Here is a 23,572-nt window from a genome sequence, read left to right as displayed (position 1 = left end):
ATAGCTGATGAAGAAATTAATACCTTTGAGTTGTAATTATTTTGTTTGAACACCTGACCTAATTCATAAATGACTCTTTTGAGCACATGATTCATTTTGTTGAGTGAATCAGTGATTCACTCTGTTGAATCATTTGATTTGACACATTTGTGTTATGAATGCGAATGAATCTATTTGTTCAACTCTCCAAATCTAGCTATATGTGATTTTTTTTTACCTTTTATACCTATATATGAATATTTGAACCTTCAAATATTTCCCAAATAATGTTTAACAGATTCAGGAAATTTTCACAGTATTTCCTCTATTATTTTTTCTTCTGGAGAAAGTCTTATTTGCTTTATTTCAGCTAGAATAAAAGCAGTTTTTAATTGTTTTAAACTATTTTAAGGTCAATATTATTAGCCCCTTCAGAAATATTAGTTTTGGATTGTCTCCAGAACAAACCACTGTTATATAATGACCTGCCTAATTACCCTAACTTTACCCTAATTACCCTAGTTAAGCCTTTAAATGTCACTTTTAGCTGAATACTAGTATCTTTAAGAGTATCTAATGCAATATTATGTGCTGTCATCATGAAAAAGAGAAAAGGAATCAGTTATTAGAGATGAGTTATTAACTATTCTGTGCAGAAGTGTGTTGTAAATATACAGGAGGGCTAATAATTGAGGAGGGCTAATAATTCTGACGTCAACTATATATGAAAACATTTGAACAAATGCACTAAATGATTTTCAGACTACAATCACTGCATAAATCTGTGTAAATATATGAAAAGAAAATCTTTATTAAACTCTTGAGGTAATAAAAAAAGCACAAAGATACATAAATAACATTTTTTGTCATGGCTGATGGAGGTTTCTGTACGTGTGGAATGGAGAAATCCAAATTTCGGCGATGATCTGTCTTAAAGTGCAACTCCTTTGTCGTGAGTGTTCAGAGAAATTGTCAATAGAGTCTAGAAGAACTAACCGTCATCCATATGGCCTATCTATTTGGTTCCTTCAGTGTCTACTAAAACACAGACAAATAAATAACGAGTCTTCAGAGTATCACAGTCTAAATCCCACAGATACTATAGCCACTTATAGCAGATACTGTAGTGTTTCTGAACCATACTATAGTAAATATACAGCAGCTCTTAATGAATGAATGAATGAATGCTCCAGCACTGTAATAGATACTGTAGCATAGTTTAGTGTTTACTACAGTAAACAGTAGTGTATTATTGTAGTATAATATACCATATAGTTGTAGAAAATTGCAGTATTGGGTCATTTGTTTAAATTACTATATGTTGTGTTACCCTTCACTGTAATTAGTAACTTTAAATAAAAGTGAGAAAACCCATTGCCTTAAACGTGACAAGTTGACTTTACTTAAAAAAGTGGGTAACTTGGTATAATTACGTTGACTTAATTTTTATAATTACGCACGTAGTTTATTAAACTTTTAAAGTCATTCATTTAATCACTCAGGTCAACTAATCACTTTAAATGCAAATATTTGATCACTAATTTAGGTAAAGTCAACTAAAAACTATGAAAGAAAAGAGCTTACTCACTTTAAAAAGAAAATAAGGTCAGCTAAATGCTTTAATAGCCAATAGGTTACTCATATTTAGCATCTGCAGTGTAAAAAGTATTGGTTGCCTTAACATTTTAAGCTAAATCAAATTAACCTTATGATTCATTAGAACCCATATTATATTGAACTGACCTAAAACAGTGTGTGTAACTTAAAAATTAGGTTGGAACATGATTAGCTAAGTTTAATAAGTTACAATTAACTAAAACATATGTTGTTATGACTTATTGATCATATATTTTTTACAGTGTATAGAATTACCACATCATATTAAGTCAATATATGTAAACTTACTATTAAAAGTAATAAATTACCATCTTTAACTTATCTTAATATAAATAGCAACTGTTCTAAATAGTTTACTAACTTTTTAAAGTAAGTTTTAACTAATAACCTTTAAGTAAAATCCAGTAATTGCTCTTTTTTACAGTGTAGCAACAATATAAATACCACAATCTTATTAACTCAAGTACCAATGTTGGGTAAAGTTCGTTTTAAAAGTAATAAATTGACATCTTAATGCTGTCTTAATGTAAAAAATACCATATACATAGCATTATTTTTCTTAAAAGTAACTAACCAACACATTTAGTTCTTTATTTACCATTTTAAATAATAAATATTGTTATTTATTTATTATAAGTGACTCAAGATTATACTCAAGATTAATAGACAATAATTGCAATAACTTCCTCGCAAGTATTGACAATATGCGGGATTGCTTATTTACCTTTTCAGGTGTGCTGTGTTTACCTGATTGATAATATATTAGTTTTAATGCTGCGTAGCTTTTTTCCCATCACTATCAAGTACTGCATGATTCAACAACACTTCAGTATTTACTATAGATGACTGTGGTATTATTAATGAGTGGGTCATCAGCGTCCTCCAGTCTGTCCTTCTTCAGTGTCACTGAAATGGGAAGATTCTCCATCACTCGCGTTGTTCGTGCTGTCGTGTTTTTCCGTAGCGAAATTACCCGAAGTTGCGTCAATAGCGTACGGGATTGCGCTCCTCTGGTTCCCCGGTGCACCAGACTGCACCACTCCTTCCAGCAGCTCGGAGAGCTCAGTGATGTAAATCTGGGCCATCTGTAGGGTGTCATACTTTGATAGTTTTTTCTCATTCTCCAATGAAGGAATGACGCTTCTCAGTTTGTCAAACGCCCGGTTCAAACCGTGCATTCTCCGCCGTTCACGCGCATTTGCGGCCACGCGCCTGTGTCTCTGAGGGCCACTGAGAGATGCTTTACTCCCAGGACGAACTTTAGATCCTGCATGGTGATCTTCAGACGCAGTTTGAGGGCTAGAAATGTACTTTTCCATTGGAGAATCAGCAGGGGTGTGTGCGTAATTCTCCCCGGCGGAGGAGTACGCAGGAGCCGCAGAGGTCATCCAGGCCCGCGGGTCACTCCGGGTCAGCCTTGGGTGTTCAGAGATGGAAAACTCCTCCCGAAAGTGTCCATCTGTCCAATGCAAAACCTTAGTTTTTGCAGTCATTGCTTGTGTAGAAATGCATATAAAGAATGCCGAGCTTAGTCTGTCCTGAAGGGCCCTTTACCTTTAAGCAGGATCCTAATGCGCAGACCTTATATGGGCATCTCCGCACCCAGCCCCTCCCTATTTAGCGCTCTCAGCCAATAGAAAACGCGCCTCAAACTTCCAAAGAATAATAAAGAGTTGTTTTTCTTCCTCTCAGCAATTGTTCTGGAGTGATGGAAGAGCTTTTACTACTGGCTAATCACCTGACTTTATATTAACTGTTTATTAGTACTTATTTCACCTTTTATCTTATTTTACATCCTTAATCCTACCCAATACTTAAACCCAACAACTAACTATTAATAAGAAGCTAATTAATAAATTAATTATTTGTGCTAAAAGTCAAGTAAATGGTTTTTTAATAGCATAAAGTGTTATCAAATAATTGTAACCCAAATGTGTGAATTGTTTCTTAAAATAGTGTATTTTTTTACATACAGATCATTTTTATTTGTTAAATCACACTTTTTTTAACCCAACGGTTGGGGGTGTTCATATTCGACCCAACATCTTCTGAGTGTTTTTGAATGAATGTAGATGTGCGTTTTAAATATTGCATCCTAATAGACAAATTTAAATTACATTTTTTTAACCCAACGTTTGGGTTTCTTCATTTTCGACCCAACATTTGGTTACGACAACCCAGCAATTTTAGAGATAATTTAAATAAATGTAGATCTGCGTTTTAAAATACTGCATCCTTACAATATCGACCATTTTAAATGACTCTTTTTAACCCAGTGGCTGCGTTTCTTAATTTTGGACCCAACATTCGGTTATGACAACCCAGCAATTTAAGAGATCATTTAAATGAATGTCAATATGCGTTTTTAAAGACTACATCTTGATAATATAGACAATTCTAAATTACTTCTTTAAACCCAACGGTTGGGTTCCTTAATTTTCGACCCAGCAGATGGTTATGACAACCCAGCATTTTTTTAGAGAACTTTAATAAATGTAGATCTACGATTTTTAACAGGCTACTGCTTCCTTCTAGAGTTTTAATTGACGCCGTGTTTGCTTTTATTTGCCTTCTTTTTAAGATTGCATTTTTATATTTACTCTAAGAAATGCTGGGTTTTTTAAACACAAGTTGGGTCAAATATGGACTAACCCAAATATTAGGTTCAATTTGGTCATATTAATTTAATTTAAAAGAATAAATAACCCAGCAGTTAATTTAGTTCAGATTACACCCAGAATTGGGTTGAAAGGATTTTCAAAATTTTCAAGATTGTCCTGTTGTCTTTATTATTTAAGTTGAGTCCTTATATTTTATTGCGTGTTGTTTCTCTCGTTGTAACGCATTAAGTTTTTAGAAAGGCGCATTATAAATAAAAAGTATTATTATTATTATTATTAGTAGTAGTAGTAGTAGCAACAACAACAACAACAACAACAATAATTAAAGTAAAATAAATTATCCAATGCATTTCATTTTAAAAGTTAGAATTAAAAGGTCAGACTCAAATCTCAAAACGGACTTGATCTGACATCCTTATCCACTTTATTCAAGATAAGCAACGGAATTGGCATCCAATAAAATCCGGTCAGAATCTCGCATAGCAGCGTCATATTCCTGCTCAAATAAACTGTAAAATCTGCGGCGATAAAGCGAGCAGGTGGAGAGCAGGTCGAGAGGCGCACCTGTCGTCAGAGGAGTCCAGGAAAACTGATAAGTGTCTTCAGTCTGCTCATAAATCATTCAGCGATCAAGCAAAACAATATTTGGACTCAGAAACAACACACAAAACGGCCATGCTTGCGTTTAAAGGAACAGAATTGAATGCATTTATTGTTAAAAAAAAAAAAAGAAGGTCACTGGTTCGAGTCCCGGCTGGATCAGTTGTCATTTCTGTGTGGAGTTTGCATGTTCTCCCCATGTTGGTGTGGGTTTCCTCCGGGTGCTCCGGTTTCCCCTACAGTCCAAACACATGCGCTATAGTGGAACTGATGATCCAAATTGGCCGTAGTGTATGAGTGTGTGTGTGTGAATGAGTGTGTATGAGTGTGTGTGTGTGTGTGTGTGTGTGTGTGTGTGTGTGTGTGTGTGTGTGTGTGTGTGAGAGAGAGAGAGAGAGAGAGAGAGAATGAGTGTGTATGGGTGTTTCCCAGTACTGGGTTGCAGCTGGAAGCACATCTGTTGTGTAAAACATATGCTGGATAAGTTGGCGGTTCATTACGCTGTGGTCTGAATGTATAATGAAATGAAATGAATGTATAATATATAATATAATATAATATAATATAATATAATATAATATAATATAATATAATATAGTAGTAATATAATATAATATAATATAATATAATATAATTTAGTAATATAATATAATATAATATAATATAATATAATATAATATAATATAATTTAGTAATATAATATAATATAATATAATATAATATAATATAATATAATATAATATAATATAATATAATATAACATAATATACACTTCAAAAATGCTGGGCTGTCATAACCGAACAGTGGGTTATATTTGACATCAACTCAGTATATTATATTATATTATATTATATTATATTATATTATATTATATTATATTATATTATATTATATTATATTATATCGCAATTGATCTTAAATATGCACAAATTTTATATAATTTAAATGTTAAACATTATTTAAATTAAATAAATACAGTTTTTTTATCAAATTAATAAATTAATTTAATATATTATTGTTATATATATTATATTATTATATATTATATATTATATTATTATTATGTTATTAATTATATATATAATATATATTGTTATTATAATTATTTTATTTTTACCACAAACTTGCTGTGCAGCGTCTAAAACACACACACTATGTCTCTCTCTCTCTCTCTCTCTCTCTCTTACACACACACACACACACACACAAAACTATCACTCTCTCTCTCTCTCTCTCACACACACACACACACACACACACACACACACACACAAACTCTCTCTCTCTCTCTCTCTCTCTCTCTAACACTCTCACACACACACACACACACACACACACTGAGGTCTGAATAGCTCCAGCTCAGTCAGTCAGCTGTTGTCCCCTGGCACCCGTCTCTCAGTCAGGGGCCGTGCGCTCGTCTCCCATATGCTGCGATGCTTCGACTTTCACACTTCTGTTAATCACTGAGCAAAAGACAGCATCATTCACAGGGGCCCACGCTCCTCACAGGACAATCACACATTTACTCACAACCCCAAATCAGAAAAAGTTGGGACAGTGTGGAAAAAGCAAGCATGGACAAATAAAAAAGATAGTAGTGCTTTCCAAATTCACTTTGGCTTGTATTTGATTGCAGACAATATGAACACTAAATATTGGATGGTTTGTCTTACAATATTTGTAAATATTCCTCTTTTCCTGTCATTCAGACCTGCAACACAATCCGAAAAAGTTGAGAAGGAGCATTTAAGAGCTAGCAATCAGGTAAATTAATTAAATGATGTGATGTGAAGCAGGTGATGTCAACAGGTGACTGTAATTATGATTTGGTACAAAAGCAGCATCCAGGAAAGGTCTAGTCCTTTAGGAGCAGAGATGGGCTGAGGATCGCCAGTTTGCCAACAAATACATGAGAAATCTATTGAAATGTTTAAAAACAAAGAAAGAGAGGAAGCCATTTGGATATTTCACCGTCAACAGTGCAGAACATCATTAAAAGATTCAAGGAATCTGGAGGAGTTTAAGTGCGTAAAGGACAAGAGTGCAAGCCTAAGCTGAACAACTGTGATCTCCGATCCCTTAGGGGGCGCTGCATCAAGAATCCTCATTCATCTATAAGCCATATCAGCACATGGGCTCAGGACTACTGCTGCAAACCTTTGTCAAGTACTACAATATGTAGATACATCCACAAATGCCAGTTAAAACTGTACTGTGCCAAAAGGAAGCCCTATGTTAACAGTGTCCAGAAGCACCACCGACTTCTTTGGGCTCGGAGGCATCTGGGATGGACCATCACACAGTGGAAACCTGTACTGTGCTCAGGTGAATCAGTGTTTCAGGTATTTTTGGTAGAAATGGACACCATGTACTCCGGACCAAAGAAGAAAAGGATCATCCAGACTGTTACCAGCAACAAGTCCAAAAGCCAGGGTCTGCCATGGTATGGTGTTGTGTCAGTGCTCTTGGCAAAGGTAACCTGCACATCACTAATGCTGAGAAGTACATGGAGATTTTGGAGCCCAATATGCTGCCTTCTTTTCCAGGGACGCCTCTGTACACATTACAAACTCCTGGCCATGGAGGAAGAAGATACAGGTATTTGACTGGCCTGCCTGCAGTCCCGAACTGTCTCCAATAGAGAATGTGTGGCCATTTCGATGTGCAATATACAACAACGAAGACTCTGTACTGCTGCCAATTTCAAGCGTTTAAGTGTTTCAAGTGTTCAAGGTTTTTTTAGTTCTTAGTTATTGCCTTGATAATAGAAAATATGAGCTAGACATCAGTTGCCAAAGTGAAATATGAGCTATTTAGGAGACATATCTTGTATGTACTTATGTGGGCTTATATGTGGATATAAAAAAGCAATACAGGAGACCTATATGATCTGTATATGCACATATATGCACCTCAATGTTGCCTATATATATGCAGCGTATATATATTTTCATATATGTGCATATATACTGTATATAGGTTTCATATATGCGCATATATCCTCATATAGGTTCTTTCCATGTGGGTATATTTTTGAAGGGGGCAGGGTTGGGTGCAAAATCCACCAATTTCATGTATTTCATGCATGTCTCAAAATCAATAAATGAAATGCAAATGTAAAACGGATATTTGTATAGAGGTTAAATAAATATGCATGGACTGTTTTTTGTCTCTCTCTTTTTCTCAGTGTGTAATGAGTCGCTCATCACTCGTCACAGAAGTTGACTTGTCTAAGCGCAGCTCCAGCATCAGTATGTCCTGTTGAACCGGCCTCTGTCTCTCTCGGCCGCAGCAGATGGAGACTGGGCTCGGTGTGCTCAGGGCTGCAGGCTGTTGCTCTGCCAGTCGGAGAGCGAGAATTATATATTCATGTCAAAACTGAATGGAGAACCCCTGCGCGGAGAGCGTGCCCGTTTATTCAGCGCGCGCACGCCTCATTAACCCGAGGAGGACTGGCGAGCAGGTCACGCTGATTTCCTTACCAACATTTAACATCTACCGCCTGTCCACACACACACACACACACACACACACACACACACACACACACACACACACACACACACACACACACACACACACACACACACACAGAGACAGAAAGAGAAAGAGAAGCGCGCACACACAGACAGTCTTAGGCTTCTTTATATAACTAACCTGTTCACATGAACAGAGTAAACTTAATGTTTATTTACCTTTTTTAACCAACATTTACAGTCTTTTACAGATTTACAGTTTTTTCCTTCCGTGTCACACGATTTCTGAACTATTCAATTGCACAAATCACCTTTTTCAAAAGAAAGTAGTGATTTCGAAATTGACTTTTACTTGTATTTCACTGAAGACAATAGGCCTACAACAAACATTCCCACACGGAAACAACCTATACAAACATACAAACATATGTTTTGATATAGGTTTTTAATATATGTGACATTAAATTGGTCGTTTTCATATATGTCACATATATTAAACACCTATATGAAAACCTACATTAAAATATATATGTTTATATAGGTTCTTTCCTTGTGGGTAAAATAAATAAGTAAATAAATAACTAACTAAGTAAATAAATAACTAACTAAATAACTAACTAACTAACTAACTAACTAACTAACTAACTAACTAACTAACTAACTAACTAACTAACTAACTAACTAACTAACTAAATAAATAAATAAATATGTAATATATAAATTCTATATGTGAAAATATATGTATATACATTGCACCCAAATGAAAAAAAAATACTACAGTTCTACAGTTGTACAATGTTTTTCTACAATGTATACTAATTTATACAGAGTAATATACTTTATTATAGCATGGTTCAAAAACATTAGCGTTCGCTTCAAATTGCTAGTATTTGCTTTTCATGTGGAAAGCACATCATCAACATTATATGAAATTGGGTTATTATTATTTTAAATAGTTAAAACTTGGATTTATACCGATTAAGGACGTTTTTCGGCCTGTCCTTTGCTATCGTTTTTCTTTTTCGGTAGGATTTTTAGTCAAATTAAAGACAAAATGAAACAAAAACGACATTTTAATTTATTTTTTCTCCGTAAATACTTAATGTTAAGCAGTATTTTTGGCATAAGTAAATGATACATTAATAAAATATCAAGCATTGTATCAGTCTTCCTTGTTTTCATGTCCCTAAAAACCCCTGTAAAATAAAGGTACATTCCAGTGACATCACTTCAAGGAAATTGCATCATCTGTCAGCCATGATTTCAACAGTTCAAACACAAGTGGGTTTCTCCTCCTCTACAAGAAGGCTCTGTTTTTGGATGATTTATGAGGTTTGACCTATTCAATGTCAACAAAACTGTAAATATAAACGACCATTTATTAAACTTAATATCTACAAGTAATATCGTTTTAAAGTGAGCAGCATGCTTTTGCAACTGAACCCAAACGATTGAGTCAGTCTTAATATGATCTGTGTTGGGGACAGTAATGCATTACAATATTAAGTAACTACACAAAAAAGTAACCAGTGTTACTTAGTTAATTTTGATGGAAAGTAATGCACGTTACATTTGAGTTTTGCGTTATTTATTCTTACCTGCCTGAGGCTTGATCTCTTTCAGAAATTGCAGGGTTTTTTTGTTTTTAAAATATAGGAGATCTACAATTAACAACACGCTGTATAACCTTCATTTACCTTTAAAAACATATCAATAAATAATAATGTAGGATACTGCTATCTTCGGAGAACTTCCTGACGGCTCTGCACGCCGAATACAGATTAAAGCAATGTGTTTAATACACATTATGTATAATATACATTGTTTTCTGACTATTAGTGAAGTAAAATACTTGTCTATTGGGACTATAATACCCATTTCTTTTCTTAATGTGTTCAAAACAATGAGCGCATTCTGTCATTGAGTGCGTGATTCAACGTGCCTGTTAATTTTAATTAAGTCATTTAATTTGAAAAGCTAATTAATTAAACTAAGTAACCCGCATTACATCCACAAAAGTTACTTATATTATTTCTTAATTCTTTAAAGCAATGCATTACTTTACTCTTTACTTAGAAAAAGTTATATTATTACGTAACTCGCCTTACTTGTATAATGCGGTACCCCCAACAATTGAGGTGAAGTTGGTTATATATTTGACACATTCGGACTTTCTCCTTAATAATTGATTTTCAGAAAATCATTCTTTGCCAATTCCAAATTGTGAAATCATAAGCATCCAGTGACTATCAAAGTACAACATTGTTCACAGTCAAATAAATAGTGATAATATTGTTTTGAAGTCATACCTGCATGTGGTTTCAGGTCCCAATATTCAAATTATCATGGTAAACTCTGTAGGGACATGGTAAACTAACGTGCCTCAATAGAATGAGTCAGTCTTAATATGATCTTTGTTGGGGAAAGTAATGAATTACAATATTGAGTTACTCCCTAAAAAGTAACTAATTGCGTTACTTAGTTAACTTTGATGGTAAGTAATGCGTTACGTTACTTTTGATTTACTTTTGCGTTATTTATTCTTACCTGCCCGAGGCTTGATCTCTTTCAGAACTTGCAGGGTTTTGTTTTCGTCTGTTTTTAAAATAGATGAGATCTACAGTTAACAACACGCTGTATAACCTTTATTTACCTTTAAAAAAACATAAATAAGAATTTAGGATAATGTTTTCTTGAGATCTTCCTGACCCAAGAGCTCTACATGTTGTAAATACAGATCAATGAAAGTTTTAAGCATGCGTGTTTACTACTTTTGCTTTTTTTGTCTTATTAGTGAAGTAAAATCTATGTTTAGACTATAATACCCTTTTTCTATTCTTCATAGAAATAATTCAATCTAGTTTCGATTCCGAATAACTAACTTAAATTGAGTCCGTGATTCAATGTTAATTTTAACGCAATTAATTAAACTATTGCATTTTTTAAAAGTAACTCAAATATTATTACTTAATTATTTAAAGCAATGCGTCACTTTACTCGTTACTTCGTTATATTATTAAGTAACTCGCCTTTGTAATGCGTTACCCTAACACTGTACTGTATATAACTATAGTTGTCGTGTTACCGAAGCAACTATAGAATCGCCACAACAGTATCTGAATGTCAAAGATCCTTTAAGGTGTATTCTAAAGTCTTTGATGTAGTATTTTCCACTGTTGCTATGGTTTCCTCCTCACTCATCATCAGGCGCGTGTTGGAGTTTTGTTTTGTTTTCTCCGCTTAATTAAAGAGCTGCGAGATCGAGCGCTTCCACTTTCCGCACAATAGACACAATATGCACACCGTCTCCAGACCAGAGCACTCTTGATCTCAGAGCCGTGTCATTATTCCTGATCAGCCCGAGGTGCGGACGTGCTCCTTTACTCACTGTCACCCTGAGCATCATTTAGGGGGTTTACCCGCAAATTAAGCAAATTAGCGGCCTCATTAATTTCGGGAAGGGAAGTGATGTTGAGCCTTAGGGCTTATTAAAATCTACATTAAAATGTGACGAATCAATGCAACCTGTGATTACAGTAACTGCTGGTTCAATACAGTTGGTTTACTGGTCAGATCTCAGATATTAATGACTGAATGAATAAATAAATAAATGCTGGGATCTTTTCACCCAACGTTGGGTTAATATGGACAAAGCCAACCGATTGGTTAAAAAGTATAATTTAATAAGATTTTCACCACAAAAATAAACATTACACACTATTTACCATCCCTCAAGTGCTTGCAAACCTTTATGAGTTTCTTTCTTCTGATGAACACGAAAGAATATTTAATGAAGAAAGCTGAAAACCTGTAACCTCTGACATCCACAGTAAGAAAAACAAATGGAAGTCAATGGTTACAGGTTTCCAGCATTCTTAAGGGTGAAAATAGCATTTATTTATTTAGTCATTTTTAGCAGACGCTTTTATCCAAAGCGATTTATTCATTATTTTTGTAAGCTGGTCACTTTTTAGGGTCCATTAAATCAGGATCAGGAGATTTTGATATCTTCTGATGAACACAAAAGAATATTTAATGAATAAAGCTGAAAACCTGTAACCATTGACTTCCACAGTAGGGAAAACAAATGGAAGTCAATGGTTACAGGTTTCCAGCATTCTTAAGGGTGAAAATAGCATTTATTTATTTGATATTTTTGTAAGCTGGTCACTTTTTAGGGTCTATTAAATCTTAATGGTTACAGGTTTTTTAGCTTTCTTCACTAAATATTCTTTTGTGTTCATCAGAAGATATCAAAAACTCCTGATCCTGATTTAATGGACCCTAAAAAGTGATCAGTTTACAAAAATAAATAAATAAAAGCAATTTTCACCCTTTAGAGGAATGTTAAAACCTGTAACCATTGACTTCCATTTGTTTTCCCTACTGTGGAAGTCAATGGTTACAGGTTTTCAGCTTTCTTCATGAAATATTCTTATTTGTTCATCAGAAGATATCAAAACTCCTGATCTTTTGACTTCCACAGTAGGGAAAACAAATGGAGGTCAATGGTTACAGGTTTGCATCTTTCTTCTAAAGGCTGAAAAAAGCATTTAGTTGTAATGTAATTTTAATTTTTAATTTTTATGTAATTATATTTTTGCAAACTGATCATTTTTGTGGTCCATTAAATCAGGATACATTTTTAAAAATATATATTTTAGATACAGTGCAATAATGGAAAGGTATCTGTAAAAATCAATAATAGGGCTGCATGATATTGGAAAAGTCTGTCATTGCAATATTTTGTATTTCCGCGATATATACTGCAATGTGAATACAACATCCACATCTTAATTTTAGATTATCTGGCATGATTTTGTAGGGGAGCGAGTCTAAAATAACAAATAAATTACAATAAATACAACATAGCAAAGATAAAGCGAGTCTTCTGGAGAGTTCAACAGTATTCAGGTACAGATATCGATTAATATACAGATACTGATATTAATGTAAACTTTATTAAAGTTACAAACATTATAATTACTTGTGGCTGGATGTTTCCAACTCTGAAATATTGAAATGTTCCCACAGTCTCAGGCCTTAAAGGGACGCTTTAATTTACTCACCCTTAACTCGTGTATGAGTTATTAATATATCTTTTTGTGTTCATCATAAAAAAGAAACTCAAACATGAAACAAGTGAAGGGTGAAATGAAAATAGTGAGTAAAGTTGAATTTTTGGGTGAACTATCCCTTTAGAAACGCACGCAGATGATAAAGATTTACTCCATTATGATTAAACTCTGCATTATAATCAACTATAATCCAGACTCATCATTGCATATCCTCCCATGTGACTATTGCAGATGTGCACATTGCTGAAAGGATATATTGAGCAGCCCTAATCAAAGATATTATTTGTAAAAGTTATGACATGAGTAAAGCTTATTTCTCTGCATGTTTCACACATGGATTTTCTTATTTTATTCAGATCTAATTGATTTGTATTTTGTTTGTTTGTGTTAATCTTTATTTATTTATATAGTTTAATCAAATGCATTTTGATTTATGTAATATCATTTTTGCTTTAGTGTGGTTTTGTTTATTATATTTTTAGTTTCTTTTCATACTAAGACATGTTGTTATTCATTTTGAACATATGTATATTTTAATAATTTAATTATTCATTAATTTTGTTTACATTTTTATGATTTTTTTCCCCAAAACACTTCAACAGAACCCAGATGAAACCCCCTTTATGCATACAATAAAAAAACAAACAAGAGAATTGATCGTATATGCGCTACAAATTAAAAGTCTTTCCTTTAACTTTTGATGCATCCTTGTTGACTATTCCTTCTGTAAATATTCTGGCCTCAAACTTGAAAATATCAGATGTTGACAGAGAAGCTGGATCTCATAGAGTTGTTGTAAAATATTATGGTCGTCTGTACATCCACTTTAATTGTGTGAGCATCAGTAAAAGTGTAGATGACGCGTCAGGATGGCATATGGAGAGCGAGAGGCGCGTGGCATCCGTGACCCATGGGCAAACAACTCGGCAGTGACGCCCATAATTCAACATATCAAAATAACTCTGCTTTCACAACAGCTTGAGTGTGGACGGACCTGCACACACCTGAGGATCTCAATCATCACTCCAAAAATGTTGTTCACACTGTGAAAAAGATCCGTAAATTAGCTGTTGTCCGTATTTTGTGATTCCTGTTTGTTATTTATTTATTTTTTATGCTTTTGAATTGCGTTGTGGGATCTTAATATTTCTTGCAACAACTTTTAACCTTGAAAGGTTCATTTTTAATAGTCTGCAGTGCTATGCTGTCTGGGTTGGTGTTGTGTATACGCTACAGAAAGCGTGTAATAAACTACAGCACATTTTATGTTCTATATCAGACTCATTTAGATATTAATATTATATTCTTATACATTATATTATTATTTTAGACGATTAAAATGTCAATAAAAGTCACTTTGTTAAACTGTAGAGTTGAATTTTCAACATCAGAAGATCAACGTGCCATAATGCAATTCGAAACTGTAAATAAACCCAAAATACAGAAACAGTACATTAGCAGATATTTCTACAGTCTGTAAATATAATTAAAAATCTCTTAATAAACAGTTTCCGTATTTTGTAAAAAAAAAAAATAAAAAAAAAAACGAAGAAAAACGCTGGGTTGTCATAACCCAACGTTGGGTCATAGATTGACAAACACACCTGTTGGGTTAAAAGTTTAACTTAAATTCCATTAATTCATTCATTTTTTTTCCGGCTTAGTCCCTTTACTTATCAGGGGTCACCACAGCGGAATGAACCGCCAACTTATCCAGCATTTAATTAAATTCCACAAGCTTCAATGCTGTTAACACTTAACACGTAAATGATCATATTATCAAATATGATTTCCTAATGAACATTTTGCAACAGAGGTTTTATGTATTTAGGTGTAGTTGTAATGTCATTTTAAATTATCTATCTATCTATCTATCTATCTATCTATCTATCTATCTATCTATCTATCTATCTATCTATCTATCGTTCTATCTATCTATCTATCTATCTATCTATCTATCTCTCTCTCTCTCTCTCTCTCTCTCTCTCTCTCTCTCTCTCTCTCTCTCTATATATATATATATATGGTTAGATGTCGTGATAACATGGTAGAAACCGTGTTTTTATTTCATTAACTGAGGAGTTGATGACCGTATAGTTGTTACTTGAAGAAATCTAATATAAAATGGATTGAAATCAAATATAAAAATGAATGAATGAGTAAGGATAATTCTTAAATACTTAACCGGCTTTCATAAAGAACTTTTCATTGCATAAAAAGTTCATATAAAGTGCATAAATCAAATGTGACTTCGATTTCTTTTTAAATGGACTTATTCTTTATACCAAGACAAATATGTTCTGTTAAGAATTGATTACCGAAAGGTTTTAGAAAGTGTGCTTGTTTTAAAAGACAGCGAATTTTCGCAATGTAAATGAAAATCTTGAGGGTTTAAAGCATGTAGTTGTGCTGTTTTGTCCTCATACCGACAGATGGCAGTAATGTTCCGTCTAAAGACACACAGAGAAAACTGAAAGCAGCCTTCACAGACGTGTCACTAATCTGATTTTAGCAGCTGAGGAGGAAAGACACGTTTCGTGCACTAATGTATCAACGCATAAAACACAGGCCTAATTAAACATGTCTGCTTAGGTAGCTTTTAATATATATTTTAGAAATATAAACATTCTACCTGCTGCTTTTGCGAGCTAAGTATGTCAACAAATAACGGAAACTCAAGACACAGGTAGAGACATCTATTCAAAGTATTAAATTCCTGTGAAATTCTCGAAAAATAGCTGCCATTTTATTGACCTCCGCCTATGACGTCATGTGTGAGGAGCACGCATGCGCAACAAAAACGCACGAGAGGTGGATTCGTGATCAAAAATAAAGACCATCCTCAATTTCATAAAAACTTTCATAGTTTGTGTCAACAGAAAAAAAACATTGTGTAGTAGTAAATAGGCCTACTGTAGTGTTTTTGAATCACAATACTTAACCTGTTGTGGTGATTAGTTGCTATGGTACAGTAACCTACAGTAATATAACAACACCTACAGTAATATAAACAAAAGACCCAGGGCAAAGAGCATAGAATCACCAAGAGGCGACACTCTAGTGTGATTTGGGAAACAGCCACTAGATGGCGCGGCGGCCATTTTGGAATGAAAGTTCCAATAGAACAACAGCATATTAAAAGTCTGTAAAATAAATAAAATTTATAAAATATGCTGATGATTGTGATAGTAAGTGTTGTATCGTCGTCTTTCAGGTCGTATCTCAGCATTAATACGCTTTATAAATAAATAAAAAACAAAGCAACTGCTTGCCATCGCAACAGCAATAAAATCCGATATATATATATATATATATATATATATATATATATATATATATATATATATATATATATATATATAGATATATTTACTATTTTCCCAAGTGTATATAACTACTGTAAGAAAATATAAGAATTACTTTCAATATTATCTTTGCTTGAACTGACCCGATCTAAGCCTGTTTATATGAAATGAGCTGCTGCTCCCGAGTAGGTTTGAGCTAGCAGAACTGTTGCTATGACAACAACTCTCTGATGAGTTTTGAAGAACTAAACGATCCTGGATCATGTCAAATCGTCAATAACCAAATCCAGCTAATTGAGTAATCCACGTACGAAGAACGGACCCCCAATGTCCTAGCTTACTGTTTTCTACAACTATATATTGTATATGTATACTACAGTAGAGGAGTGAAGTCACACATTGTCACTCTTGACGCCGTCAGCAGGGACGGAAGTAGCACATTTGCAATATTTGCAAGATTTACTGCTTTAATTTTGTTTATTTTTATAATATCTGACTATTTTAATGTTCACTGGAAACATATTTTGTCCTTTATTTCTGCAAAAAAAATATTAGACAGTATTTTCATTTTAAATTTCACTTTCATCAAGTGTATCAAAAGCAAGCCAACAATGCAAAATGGTCAGATTTACTACAGTCTTTGAATATTTTTGTTATTATTGGCAATATGCATTAATTTTATAAACATGTGAATAAAAACACTGAAAATGTGGAAGTGAAACATAAGGTTTGTCTATTAGCAGTGGACATAAATAAGAGTGCTACTGGCACTCTTGCTGTTTAAACCTGATTTACTTTTAAGCTGAAAAGCTCAGAGATTGCAAACTTAAGGAGGTGTTATTGTACTAAATAACCTGTAGAATGATCATTAGGGTGATGCATGAAAGGTGAAACACAACTTGTAATAAGAAAAATAGATAAAATGATTTACTTGCACTTAAAAACGGAACTTTTCTCCCTGTGTTGGTGTGGGTTTCCTCCGGGTGCTCCGGTTTCCTCCACAGTCCAAGAACATACAGTACAGGTGAATTGGGAAGGCTAAATTGTCTGTAGTGTATGAGTGTGAGTGAGTGTGTATGGATGTTTCTCAGAGATGGGTTGCAGCCCGAAGGGCATCCGCTGCATATGCTGAATAAGTTGGCGGTTCATTCCGCTGTGGCGACCCCTGATTAATAAAGGGACTAAGCCGAAAAGAAAATGAATGAATGAATGAGTAAAAACTGAACTTCAGAGCTAACCGTGGGGAAAATCAGCTGATATTTGGCAGCTCTGTTAAGGGCTGCATGCTGAATGTGCTGTTACAGCCTGGAAAGCAAATGCTGTCAGTGTAACAGGTATGAAAATTATAATTCACTTTAGTTATCGAATTACACAAAATATGTATTTTACCTTACATGTTTATTAAGTATACCTGAGGTGTTTGTTAGTGTGTGCGTCTTCTCCTTAAATTTCTAAGGGAGCTTGCATTGTTTAATTTCCTGTTTTGCACCCGCCTCTTCCCTTTCTGCACTGACTGCACATGGGAGAGATAGGTGTCTGCTAAGCTCTAATTAATGCTAAATCATCTTTACTTTATAAATAACTTTTGAAGCTAGTTTTCATGTTTAAATAATAATTATACCTTTATTTTTCATATATATTTCATTATTTTTGTCTTTTCATTAAAATTGAGGTTTTTATTTATTTTTGTCTACCTGAAACATGTGAATCCTAAACGCATTGCACTTTCCCTTTAACAGAAAAGCTGTAAGGGCGAAGACACACTGTAAAAGCTGTGCTTTTTGTTTATTATCAGTGAGTAAAAAGCCGTCACAACTGCAGATGTCCGTCTGATCATTCCTCCATAAAACAAAGAAAACACAACACAGAACCGGTTACATCAGGGCTTCAAGAATATCGCTTTGTTTTGGTAAAAACTACAGTATTTATTACAGTTTATCAGTTTACTATACTATACCAGCTATATTACGTACTTTAATATAGGCTATGCAGTATAATACACTTTACTATAGTACACTCTAAAAATGCTGGGTTGTTTTAACCCAATGTTTGGTTAACTTTTCCACATCATGTCCATATATGACTTATTTACAATAAGATTTTTCAGAGGCAAGAACCAAAACTCCACAGACAAAATAAAACCAAAGAAGTGCACTTGCTCATGATTATTCCTCACAACTCAAACTGCTTTATAGACTACAAACTATTTTTAAAAAATGCTGGGTTGTGTAAACATTGGGTTATTTTTTAAAAATTGATTTAAAAATACATTTTTACCAATATGTTGGGTTTCTCCCTATTTGACCCAGCATTGGCTTTAAACAACCCAGCAAGTGTAGCTACCTAACAGAAATAAAGCATCATTCATCATACTGTTTGCTTTATCTCACAGTGGATGCATGTTCTGACTGTTACCGGATGCTTTTACTAGATCAACAGAGGGCAGTAGTGCTCCATATTTCCCTTCACTTTCCTCCTTCCTTCTCTCTGGCCTGTTTTCCTCATTGCCCTCAGTAACCCGAGTGATTAAACTGATGGCGGGAGAAATGTCATGGCGTCAGACTCCGTGTTGCACACATGCTCCCGTCTGTCCACTTCTTGCTGCATTTGTCTTCATTTCTGTGTGGTTAGTTAGTAGCTTAACCTCGTTACTTCACCTGTTCTGCCGAATTCACACAGGCGGTGCAATTAGCACTAATGCAACCAATTCAACACCAAATGAAGCTTGTTTCCCAGTGATTTACTTAAGGGAGAAGATATATTTTACTGAAGTCATGCAACAATAGACGCGTTTCTCATAATTGAGACATTATAAGCAGAGATCTAACAATCAAGTCGGGGGAGGTTTCAATTATTGGAGGCACTCTTTTAATTGTTTATTGTGTATTAACAGCTCGTGTCCTTTGGGAAATGTCTATAAAGGGAGTCAAAGTCACATCATTCAGTGCTTTTCTTCATCTTTACTGTGTGTGATGGAGAGGAGGGTGAAGCGTCTGCTAACTGCGTGTCATTCGTCCGCCATTTTTTGCTTATCGCGGTGACATCACTAATCAATAACTCCTGTTCTGAGGGGAAAGTCAACAAAAAGGCTGCTGATTAAATCAGCCACGGGCTCATTTCAAGGTCCTGATGGGATGAGAAAACACCAGGTTGGATGCACAAGCGCTGTTCATTGACATTCTGTGGATTTACTCAGATTTGGGCTGATGCAGGCAAGATTTAACTTTTAAAAATAATTCAGAGGACCTGTTACCATTAATGTGTGGTCGCAGGCTGAGTGCGAATTATACATTGTTAGTGTGTGCAATACATTTAGTGAATCAAATGTATGTATTTATTTATATCACATTTAATTTATTAATGAAATGTATTTAAGATTTCTGTGCCCTGCTAAAAAATCCAGCTTAAACCAGCCTAGGCTGGTGTTTTAGCTGGTTGACCAGCCTGGTTTTAGAGGGGTTTTGGCCATTTCCAGGCTGGTTTCCAGTCATTTCCAGCCTGGTCTTAGCTGGTCAGGCTGGAAAATGACCAGCTAAATCCAACTAAAACCAGCCTGGTTTAAGCTGGACATAGCTGGTTTTGGCTGGGCTCTCAGCCTGGCTAGGTGGTCAAGCTGGTTTTAGCTGGTCATTTTCCAGCCTGACCAGCTAAGACCAGGCTGGAAATGGCTGGAAACCAGCCTGGAAATGGCCAAAACCCCTCTAAAACCAGGCTGATCGACCAGCTAAAACCAGCCAACCAGCCTAGGCTGGTTTAAGATGTTTTTTTCAGTAGGGTGCTTTGTGAGATATTTAGTGTATTCTGACCTACAGTATACTCTGATTAGCATTTTTCAGAGGTTACTGTATACACTGTAAAAAATACATGGCCGTGATTTCAATGGTAAACAGTATGTTTCCTTAATATATACGGTGAATAACTGTAAATTGACTTTCCCAGAATTCCCTGCATGGCACATAACTTTTTATGCTTTCTGTTGACATCACTATAGATCTTTTTAGTTGTTTCCCTATAAGTGATGTACATTAGAGATTTATGTTAGATCTAATGTTGATAAACAATGTTTATTTCATGACTTTTTAATTTTATACTTGTTACCATACTGGTGTTTAATAGCTGTGTGAATGACACTGAGCACCTTCTATACACTGATGTCACTTACTCATCACCACCTGGATATGGCTGTGTTAACGTGTCTATCTGTATAACAAAAGATGTGTAGATGTTGGTAATTCAAAATACAGACATATTACCTCTATAAATTAATGAAATATGGTAGTTTACTGTAAAAATAAGAATTTTATTTACGGTTTGTACCGTATTTTTAATGGTAAAAAACTGGCAACCACAGCTGATGTTTTTTTTACCATATTTTTTACAGTGTAGGTCTATAATTTCACTTTATTTTAGGCTGTATGTAGAAACAAACACCTAATTACAAGAAATGTGTCTTGTCAACAAGACAGGACTGTATAATGATTTTGCTTCTCATGAAGACTGGTTGGCGTGATCGTACATTCACAGTGGTACAAACTGTTATGAGGTGGTCAAATGTATATATTCATTCATTCATTTTCCTTCAGCTTAGTCCCTTATTTATCAGGGGTCACCACAGTGGAATGAACCGGCAACTATTCCAGCATATGTTTTACATAGCGGATGCCCTTCCAGCCGCAACTGGGTCGGCTGGGTCAGTTGGCATTTCTGTGTGGAGTTTGCATGTTCTCCCCGCGTTTGCGTTGGGTTTCCTATGGGTGCTCCGGTTTCCCCCACAGTCCAAAGACATGTGGTACAGGTGAATTGGGTTTTTTAATTGTCCATAGAGTATGTGTGTGAATGCAAGATTTGGATGTTTCCCAGAGATGGGTTGCAGCTGGAAGGGCATCCGCTGCGTAAAAACGTGCTGGATAAGTTGGCGGTTCATTCCGCTGTGGCAACACCGTATTAATAAAGGGACTAAGCCGAAAAGAAAATGAATGAATGAATGAATATTATTATTTAAGATACAGATCAGAGTAAACTATTTCTCACTATTTAGAGGGCTGACTCCCATACATGTTTTTTTTTTTTGATGTCATTCAGGGATGATCAAGCATAAATTAGGAGGTTCAATCCCTCTGGCAGGTACAAAAAAAGTCTAATTTTTACTATAAATTTAAAGAAAAATAAATACAATTAAAAGTAAAATGAAAACAACAAAAATATTTTATATATTAAAATTATTCACTACAAGGGGATGGGGGGGGGGGGTCTGAAATTAAGACGTAAACCTAATTGAAGCTCTTAATAAATACTATAGTCAGCAACACCAAACTTTATATCTTTATACTAGTTCATTATTGGCTAAATAATTGCATTAAAAATTTTCATCACTTGTGCAATAAATATGAGCAATATCACACTCGTAGCAGTGCGATATGGCTGTATATCGGCACTGGTGGGAGGCATGCATTGCGTTGGCCGAGTGCATTAGTGATGATTTACAGCCAAATCGCACTGCTACGAGTGTGATATTGCGTTTATACAACAGTTCGACTGCAAAAATCAAACACAGAGTCTAAAAATCCTTTTGAATGAGGAACTACATTCTTCCACCATTCATTCACATCTGCAGCTGACGTCAGAACAGCAGAAACCACTGCTACTTCACCAACATCACTGCAGAGCTAGTGTTTGAATGATTCTCTAGCGTAATGTCTAAAGTCATGACAAAACGGGTGATAATGCTCACATTTTAAGATTATAAGGCTGAACAGCTTGAAATGCCATCAGTCTACAGAGATTTCCCAGTGTTTCTCTGTATTTTCAGTATTAACCCTGAAAAAGCCAAAGCAAACACTAGCAGATTACTACGGTGTAAATACAGCACTACAACACACAAAAGAGAGAGATCAACTTAGTGTCACTTACCTGTTTTATAATGATTTGATCAGCTGTAATTTAACATTTCCACTGAGTTTTTCTTTTCTAAGCACTTATTATGCGGTCTCTGTCGCCATCTTGTGGCGGAACGTCAACTGTCTTTGATGTTGCAGAATATCACACTGCTATCAACCAATCAGATTTGAGAACCAGACAGAACTGTTCTATATATATATATATATATATATATATATATATATATATATATATATATATATATATATATATATATATATATATATAAATATATGTGTATGTATATGTGTGTGTGTGTGCGCGTGTATAATATATATATATACACACATACATATATATATATATATATATATATATATATATATATATATATATATATATATATATATATATATATATATATATATATATATGTATATGTATGTGTGTATATATATATATTATACACGCGCACACACACACACACACACACACACACACACACACATATATATATATATATATATATATATATATATATATATATATATATATATATATATATATATATATATATATATATATATATATATATATATATATATATATATACGTCTACACAAAATTCTCAGTTATTTGTTGTTTTGTTATTCTCAGTTGTTTAGTCCGTGATGTGTTTGAGTGAAATTATCATATTCATGTTTATTCTATAAAGCTCTGATAATGTTTCTGTCTAATTTCAAGAACAAAATAATGTAATTTATAGCAGTCTATTCTTCAGAAAATGACAGTGGGTCAAAATAACAAACATTCTCATCTGTCAGGGTTATTCTGTCAAATATTGAATAAATATAGAATTGAAAACGCAGACATTGTATAAAAATGAAAGTAAACATATGCATTTTATTCATTAGAGTGCTGGTTGTTTGCCACAATGTGGATATTTCTGTATAGTCTCCTGTTTGTTTAGCGTGCTCCTGTTTGTCCTGATGGGTCTGTGTGTTTTCTCCAGGCTGTCG

The 23,572-nt window shown here is 34.3% G+C and overlaps 1 protein-coding gene across 1 annotated transcript; it reads right to left on the bottom strand.

Moving 5' to 3' along the window:
- Nucleotides 1–764: 764 nt before the first annotated feature.
- On the bottom strand, nucleotides 765–3,139 carry atoh1b (atonal bHLH transcription factor 1b). The gene has a single exon (XM_056472444.1). It carries the CDS (start codon nucleotides 3,087–3,089, stop codon nucleotides 2,469–2,471), a length of 621 nt encoding a protein of 206 aa, XP_056328419.1. The 5' UTR covers nucleotides 3,090–3,139; the 3' UTR covers nucleotides 765–2,468.
- Between the last annotated feature and the right edge of the window lie 20,433 nt (nucleotides 3,140–23,572).

Source organism: Danio aesculapii, chromosome 14, assembly GCF_903798145.1.
Source record: "Danio aesculapii chromosome 14, fDanAes4.1, whole genome shotgun sequence".
Lineage (NCBI taxonomy): Eukaryota > Metazoa > Chordata > Actinopteri > Cypriniformes > Danionidae > Danio > Danio aesculapii.
The sequence above is the reverse complement of the archived record's forward strand: the minus strand, read 5'-3'. Positions and strand labels throughout refer to the sequence as shown.

Bases quoted from the DNA above. Each gene is read 5' to 3' on its own strand.
- atoh1b (XM_056472444.1), bottom strand. From the start codon at position 3,089: ATGACTGCAAAAACTAAGGTTTTGCATTGGACAGATGGACACTTTCGG.